Raw genomic sequence first — 8,877 nt, 5'->3', positions numbered from 1 at the left:
AGACATTTGAGGTCAAGTGGAGGGACTTGGAGAATCTGATTGAGTTGTAGGTGCCCCTATTCCCAACTCCTGAAGGAGTTGGACCAGGTGGCCTTTAAGGGTCCCTTCCAACTCAAACGATTCTATGACCTTTTTCATCTGCAACTGGACAGAGACCATCAGCAATGTGGAAGCATCATGATATTTAACGCATTATTTCACAAATAACCCTGTACTTTTCACATGACTTGCAGAAGCATGCAGAACCCAGGAAAATACGCCTGCAATACATACCAGGACTGATACTCACTTACCTGTAATCCCACAATGCCCATCAAAACGTTTGAAAAGTAAGAATGGGCAATATTTAGGAGTGTCAGCTGATGCTCCTGATGCTGAATGAACTTATTTTTAGAAAGTCATCAAGAAAGCACAAGATAAATGAGGTCCTTTTCCTTGTCTTCTAAAACAACAGACCCAGACATCACAAATGTGAACACAACATACACATAGCATACAGAAGGAGCCAGGACAGACATAAAAAAACACTGCAATATATTCTTTTGATTACTTTATTTTTTTTAATCTTCAAAATTTTCTGCCTTCAGACAGGAATGCATGATAGATAGAAATGGCTCAAACATCTTCACATGAAACACTCTTAATTCATTCACAATTATTTTTCTAAAACATCTACTGTTACATAATCCCACCCATTTCCATCCATTATCACAGATTTAATTATTTGTTAAACAGTAGTTGCCAGCAATTGAAAGCTGTAAGGCTTTTTGCATATTAGTAGAGTCTTCTGAACTACAAACACAAGAATATCACAACTATATAACTCTCACTTTACATGGCAACCCCAGGTGACAGATGTTCCAAATGAAATGTGTTGCTTACGTGGAGTTCATAAAAATGACAGAGAGCTCTGTGCCTCATTAGCTCTAAAATCCTTTTTCCTTTACTAGGATTGTTTTCTAAACCAATGGCATACTCCTCCTTTGGAACCATACAGTCTGATAAGCTGATCTTTATCTTCCGTTGCTGCTATTTGACAAATCTGCAAGTCAGGCAAACCAGAGCTCTCCAGTAAAACACTATGTACAGAGCACAGTTTAAACAGATGGGTTGCTTGGAATCCATTTCTCCCTCCATCCGAAGGGAATTACTTTGAGGTTTTCTGGAACTGTTGTAAACAAGAGGATATATTTTTTAATATATATATATGTGTGTGTATATATATATTTATATATTTTATATATAAATGTTCTAAATGTCCTTTGGGAGTCCATTTATTTTTTATCTTTCCAAATGATGACTAAATACCTGATCTGTAGCATTTCTCCTGAGAAGATACTAGTAAGGGAATGACAGTTTTGATGCACTTTGGAATGGCACAATCACGTAAACGCTTGCACAATTAAGACTTATGAACTCATCCAAAGTATCTAAACATGATATTCTAACTAAGAACTAAAATACCAGCACAATGCAGCAAGTTAAAAAAGAAAATTATATGTAATCAAAATATAAACAAGTACATAGGAAATGGATATCTGTCAGTAAAACTATATCTTTTTAAAGTAGGAAACGTATGCACTTAAGAAAAAATTGTAGCCATCTGACAAACTTCAATTAAAAAAAAAAAAATTACTTTCCAAATGCATAACAAATGCCAAGATATCCCGTAACTGGCCAGGTATAGCCACATGAGAGCTGCATGGCTTAGAGCAACCTGGGAAGAGAGAGGTGGTGGGAAAGTAGGGGTGGGAAAAAACAAAGTCACAAAAATATACCAGCAAGTCTGAAAACAAAAACAAAAAATATCACATCATCTAAATTGCTGTATGCTTCTATCACCATTGCAAAAGGAACTGGAGTTAAAAAAAAAAAAAAAAGAAAAGAAAGATTGCAGTTTAATGATTCCTAGAGTTACCTCTAAAAGTTAAGAAAAAAATTACCAACTTAATATACTAATCCCAAGCACCAATTTAATAATTTAAGTTAACTGTATTTTTCTCTTACTACGGATGGAGCAAGTTCTGCTTGAAGGCTTAAAACTTAACTCTGGAGCCCATCTGACTTGTGTTCTTGTCACGCATTCTTGCCATTCACATTGAAGTCACTGTAAAGACTCTCTAGGCAAGCAATTCTTTGAAGAGACAATTGAATCAACTTTCAGGTCATGAAAAGTGAAACACACCAGTATTTGGTTAGTCTGTTATTAAGTAGCCTATAAAAATGGAACAGCTGACACCATTCCTCAATAGGATTTGCCTTAGAACTAGCAGCACCCAGGGCAGACCAACTGTGAGCATGTCTAGACTCCACTAGGAATTAGTAGTGTTAGAAAATTGCATATGTGTTAGATCAAAAAGGCATTGCCATACACGTGGCATCATTACATTGTTTTTCCTCTATTTTTCTCAGTAAGAAAAAACAAAGGAAAACAGCCCTACCAAGAGATTTTTGGTTTTTGTTTGTCTTCGCACCTAGAAAAAGCAGCACAGTAACTCCTCAGCTGGAATTGCTCAGTGCTTCCCATCAGCTTAGCTCTTTCAGAAAGCCCTTTCACATAGGTAAGGTGGTCTATCTCAGCTAATTCTCAGAGCTAACCTTTTTTTCCAGTATATATCTCATGCCACTTCCTAACAGCAATTTCAGAACTACAATGGATCTATGATAATGTCCACTACTAACTTTGACCAGATCTTGATGCAAACCACCGAAGCCAGACCCTTGGGATGGTTCCACATATTGAACTGAAGCTCAGACTAAAAATCTCACCAAAACTCAAAAAGCTGGAGTGGTCATGAATCTCAGCTACTTTTGCCTATTTGAACCCTCACCCTGTAATGAAAGCACGCACACCAAGGGACAATAACAACCATCTGAGCTGGGAGCATTATGACTCTGGCGAGTTCTCCTGCTGCTCCTCAGTGACCGTGGACTCGCTGTGCTCCTCACTCGTCTCATTGGAGGGCTCCTCGTAGCCTGGCTCAGCGGGGTCCAGGCTGCTCCCATCACTTTGCTCCTCACTCTGTTCCTCACTGGCCTCCGCGGACTGCTCCAAGTTGCTCTCCAGGGAGGCTGGAGAGCTGCCAGTTACACTTTCAGTTTGGTTCATTTCGTTAAAAGGCTGCGGGAGGGGAGCAGGAGACTGTACAGCATTCTCACTGGCAGGGACGGGCACTTTGGTTGCACCGATGTCTACAACAATGTCATTTTGTGGTAGAGTTACCTTCTCCACAAGTTTCCATTGGATAATACTTGTGTCTTTCCCTCCAGTTGAGATCAAGTGACTATCACTGTGGGTAAAGCTGACGTTTGTCACATGACTACTGTGAGCACTGTATTTGTGACTCGGAGCCTATTAAAATAAGCAGAAAAGAAAAATCACACATTTCATTACAAGAACACAGGATACTGAAATCTAAAGTTAATACTGTTCAGCCTTTCATTCACATATAAAAGTACCAATATATGCTTAGATTTCCCCATACGATACATCTTCTCTTCTTAATGTTTACAACTCAGGACAAATTTAGAACATTATTTGAAAGATAATGGTTCTTGACACCAAACTAGGATACTAGGAAAAACTTCTCTGAAAGAGTGGTCAGGCACTGGCATGGGCTGCGCCCAGGGAGGTGGTGGAGTCACCCTCCCTGGAGGTGTTCGAGAAACATGTAAATGAGGCACCTAGGGACAAGGTTTAGTGCACATATTTGTGATAGCTTGACGATTGGATTAGATGACCTTAGAGGTCTTTTCCAATCATAATGTTTCTATGAATTAAGGTCTTTGAACAGAATGAATCAAGCTTCTGCTCCAGAGCTTAAGGATAACTATGGCTACTTCATTATATATACATAAATAAATTCACATGGTATAAAAATCTTAATCTTATGTACCAACTGTTACGTTAATGGATAAAAGCATGCTTTCATCTCTAGCGCTGTTCTCACAGATTTGGTTGCCAGTTTCCAGAACAACCAGGCTGAAAGCAGGAGTCTGGCATGGAAATCATCATGTAGTGCAAACATACACATAAGATCAGACTGGTCTAGACTTACCTTTGGCTTGGAACAGGGATACTGAAAGAGATGGACCTTACAAAAATCATCAGCAACAGCAATCACTTTTCGATTATGGGATCTGACAAGAGCATTTATGTCTGTCCCATCTGATCCTTCAGGCCATACTCCTAGGAGAGAAGAGTGCAGATATTTGGATAGCGGATATTTATCAAACAAAATCTATACAGCTGTGACAGACAAGCATAACAAAAGAAAAACAAGAAATTCAATTGGAAAATGGAGCAGGTGTTGAATTAAATGTTGTAGTAATTGTCAGCATAATGCTGTTCTCCCACAGTCCCTTTTACCCCCAGGCCATCAGCCCTGGCCCAGATAGCCTCTTGGCCTTGATATATTTCCTGGTGAAAACCTCAGTCTTCCCTAATGCTGATTTTAAGATTAAGTTTGTTGCTTAGACTAGCAACTCTTAAATTAGCACTGACATGAGCATTTTAAAAGCAAGACTGCTGCTGAACTATGGAACAAGCCAAAGTACTGTACATTATTCAGAGGTTGTTTTTTTGTTGTTGCAATTTTTAATATTTGCATGATTCAACAGAGACGATTGATGATACTTTACACAGAAACCCAGACTGTGCAAGTTTCATAGATGAAAGTGCTGTCAACTGCTTAAGTACAATTCAATATGCTTTTAAGCAAAAAAATAAGACACTGATATGTCTAGACAAAAGAATAACAACACTGCTTGGATGAAAAGCAGTTGGATGAACAATTTGGGAAGGGGAGAGGCTGTAGTTTGAACAGAAATAAAGACCTCGGATATTATCATAAGAAAACTGGTGATTGACATCTGTGAGAAAAACTGAAAGAAAAGTAAGGTATCATATAATAAAAATTTATGCTAATGGTGCCAGATTTCATAGCTGAGAGTAATTTTTTTGATTAACTTGAGACTTATGGACTTGGACTTATGGACTTAAGGATTTTTTCCCTTCAACTTTTTCCACCTCAAGAATTTTGTGTCTGATTTACTGAGAGAGATATTCACCCTAAGATATGAAAAAAACCTTCTTTCTTATAATCACTGGCTTTGGTGGAATAAAAAGCACATGCTGCTGACTACCTTATACAGCACAAACCTCAGACATAGCACTACTTTATCTTTTCAAACATCTACATTTTCTTCTTTTTAAGCAAAATGGCAAAAAACGTTTTACTTTAAAGCTGTTTTCCCCCTCCTGGTTCTTCAGTGGGTGGAGTGAGAACTTCATTTTCTCTGACCAATAACAAAGGCAGATTATCACATTCAATGTAGTGCCAATAGACTACACGGCATATTATTCACTAAAGACATGAAATGGTGCGGAAGGCATTCAGAAATATTTTAATACTCTTGCACCAGTGAATTCAATCTGAAAAATATATTAAACAATTTCCAAGTAGCTTAAAATGAATTAATTTTAACTTTTTCCTGCATTCCTTATATAAAATACTATCATCAGCTGGGAGGAATAAATGAACTTCAAGCCATTTTCCTGAAGTTTTAGCTAGCACTAAGGGAGGCAGTGCTAAACAGCTAGGCTACTTTCTCTTCTTTTTAATTTAAGATTATAAAGACTAATATTCAAGATTGCATCTCTTATTAAACATATTTTTTGTGTTAAAAAATTCATTCAGCATTTATAAATGCCGGACAATCTTTAGTATAATAAAGCAGGGTTCACTTTCAGTGCAACTGGAAAGCATGGGAAGCTAAGGCATTAAAGTGACCAAGTTCTGAGTTTTTAAGAACTTTAAAATAAGAAAAAAACACAACACTGAAATAATAGGACTTCAGCGGCTGTACTTCAATTTTAATAAATTCTGCTGGTCAGGAGTATGCCTCTCAAAAGAATCTGCTCAGAGAGAAGTGTGGAAAATGTGCAGTAAACAAGGAAGCAACTTCAAGTGCTCGGGGTGCAGACTGAGGATACCAGTAAGCCACTACAGGAGTATTGAGAGCCAAAAAGGAGCGATGCTATTCTCATCCCTACTGTGTGCTTCTATCCTCTTTCATCTGCCAACAACAGTGGAATGCCTGTGCCTACAGACTCCATCCACAGAGCTGAATCTGTAAAACACATGCTCCTGAAAGTCTAAATCCCATAAACTCAGCCCTCTCCCTTGAACATCAAAGTGAGCAGCGCCCAGGTTTTTTGGATCCCTGAGCCAGCTCACCCTTGTCAAAGCCAGCAGCAAATATCTGCGCTGTCTGATTTAATGGGAAAATTTTTGCCTTTGTCTAGGACCAAGCCACAATTATATGATTCTGAAAGTGGTGTCAAACCACCAGACAATACAAAATTAAAGCATGATGAATCTTGTCTAGCAAGTTTAAATACGTAGGTTGCTCTGAAAATAATACCTCCTACTTATTTCCATGGAAACTACAACAGATACAAAGAGCATAATAACGCTATTCGATAGAGTAAATTCTCAGCTATAAAACACTCATTTTAAATACAGTCACTGCCACTAGCTATGTATTTTCACCACTGATGAACAAGAGCCTGCATGATCCAACATTGCTGTCACCACTAATGAAATGCACCACACATTGTCTCACTGTGCTCATTTATATCCAGTGTTTTGTCTCCATAAATGTTCAGCAAGCCTTGATAAAAGTCAGTGGGTACCATTTACTCTGCATGGAAGGATTCAATTCCAAACCTTTGTTTCATACGCACTTCCATGTCAGACTCTTTTGGGAAAGTGCTTCGATCAGCTGCTCCCTTCACTTTTTCTCTCTTATACCACCAAGTGACATAACTCCATCAGTAGCAACAAAGCCAGCTTCTTCTGCCCCCAAATTTTTGGTAGATAAAAGTACTCCAACTCCAACAAATGCGGCTTCAGATCTCAGGCTATGCCAGAAAGAGCAGTCAGTTCATTTGCCTTACAAAGTGTTTTCATTGCTCATGGAGAAAGGTCATATTAGCACAGAATAGAGAGCTTCGATTTTCACATTATTGTTTCCTGAATCTTCTGATATTCCACTTCAAAAATGCATTTGTGTTATGTTATGATTTCAGTTGTAGCTCCACAGCAGCAAAATAAGGAAATGACTACTATGAACTGATAGCTTTAATCAGCCTGGGCTTAAATGTACAGAGCATCAAGAGGAAACAGCCATCCAATCTAAATTTCACAGACAAAATGAATAAAAACATGCACATAGACAATCTGGTACACATTTATCTGGACAATGGAAGCCAGTATTTTTTATTAAAACTACATTAAGCAACTGCATTCAGCTCCAGAAAGAGCAAATGCCTGTTTATTTTTGATACCTACGCTCAAGCTCTGAATACCTAAAAAATACTTGCGCAGTTTATCAACCGGTCAGATTCCTTCCCTGATCCCTATATTCACTTTGCTCTGCCTCAGATCTTTGGAACTCAGAGACATGAGGCCTGGTATAAAGCCTCCAGATTCCTTCCACCTAATTTCTACGCCACACAACAGCATTAGTGTTAGCCCCCAAAAACCCGCAAACTTTTGATTAGTTGCTAACTAATCTTTTGACTAGTTGCTCATCAAGCAACTGGTAGTTCTAAAAATATAACTGATAGTTGTCAGAAGCTAAAACAAAGCACTTACGTTACCTGTTTTTTTTCTACCCTGTATAAACTGATATTCAGAAATGAACTCCTAGCAGTTGAGAAGAAAAGATCTGTAAACCTAACCTTCCCTTCTAAAGAAACTGCTGATTTACCTGCTTTTGGTGTTTCCTACAATGTGAACAACTGAGGGAGGTATCTGATCAGTGGTAGAAGCAAAACATTCAGCATCCTGCTCACACAAATTGGATTGAGTAGTACTTTTCAAGCTGACACAGAGGAGCAACTTGTTTAAGGTCAACAGAGCTGCCATCAGCAGGAGCTGCTTGGACTAGTTGCATACAGACCCAGACTATATTATAAACATATCTGTCAACTGCTAAATTATTATTATTTTTTACATTTTAGAAATAAATCACTAGGTGTACAATCTTTTACTTTCTAAGCAGTATTACTCTTTAAAACCAGTGTCTATTATTCATTTTTTACTACAGCTATCAAGGTGCTGTCATGATTTTAAGTCATGAACTATATCTTACACTTGCATAGTCTTTCTCCTATCCCAAAACAACATACGAAAAGAGCAATCTACATGTACCACAAGAACACTTAAAAATACCAGCTTTTTAGGTCAAACTCCAAAAGACAGCAGTCTAAAATGACAGCAGAAAAATCAAATACTACACTTCAAGATTTAAAAGATATCTAATTACAGTTACACTGTGCAGTATCCAGTGCTGTGTATCACAGACAAGTGCAATAGTCAGTCTCTTTGGGCTGACCCCTCCACCCCAGAAAGAAATCACAAAAGCATCAACTAGCTTTTAAATTAAATGGTGCTTACCAAACACTTGAAAGCCTAGCACACAAGTGTATGTCGTCCAATCTATATCCTTACAGTCAGAACGATTCCTGATTAACTTGCAGCCACTTGGAATGTCCCCTGTAATAAAAATGAAATAAGAGTTACAGCATATACCCTCACATTTATATAAGTGCTCTTTAAAGATGCTAAAATTAATAGAAACAGTAACAAAAAAAATCTTAAGACCAACTTGGAATTGCGCTGCAGAGGCAAAGATACACCAGTACCTTCTAGACACTTGATGCTTTGCCCAGTATCTAAGAGCTACATTTAGTTTTCATTTCCATTTTCAGATTAGCATACCTCAAATACACTTCCCTGTAGTTTGAGTCCACTGCTACTGTAGAATAGTCTACAAAGTGTTTTGATGCAATAAATGCTTTAATGTAAT

General features: G+C 38.0%; 1 protein-coding gene across 5 annotated transcripts in view; it reads right to left on the bottom strand.

Annotated features, from left to right (window-relative positions):
• Positions 1–535: 535 nt before the first annotated feature.
• EML4 (EMAP like 4) overlaps positions 536–8,877 on the bottom strand; it is a 114,028-nt gene continuing 105,686 nt past the window's right edge. For all 5 annotated transcript variants that reach the window (XM_010706753.3, XM_010706752.3, XM_003203874.4 and 2 more), the window contains 3 exons: positions 8,466–8,564; positions 4,059–4,189; positions 536–3,352 (listed from right to left, as the gene is read on the bottom strand). In XM_010706753.3, coding sequence (XP_010705055.1) covers positions 2,888–3,352; positions 4,059–4,189; positions 8,466–8,564 — 695 coding nt within the window. In that variant the 3' untranslated portion in view covers positions 536–2,887. The remainder of the gene's footprint in view (positions 3,353–4,058; positions 4,190–8,465; positions 8,565–8,877) is intronic.

The sequence above is a fragment of the Meleagris gallopavo genome, chromosome 2 (genome assembly GCF_000146605.3).
Source record: "Meleagris gallopavo isolate NT-WF06-2002-E0010 breed Aviagen turkey brand Nicholas breeding stock chromosome 2, Turkey_5.1, whole genome shotgun sequence".
NCBI classification, from domain to species: domain Eukaryota; kingdom Metazoa; phylum Chordata; class Aves; order Galliformes; family Phasianidae; genus Meleagris; species Meleagris gallopavo.
This window is presented reverse-complemented; position numbering and strand designations above follow the sequence as displayed.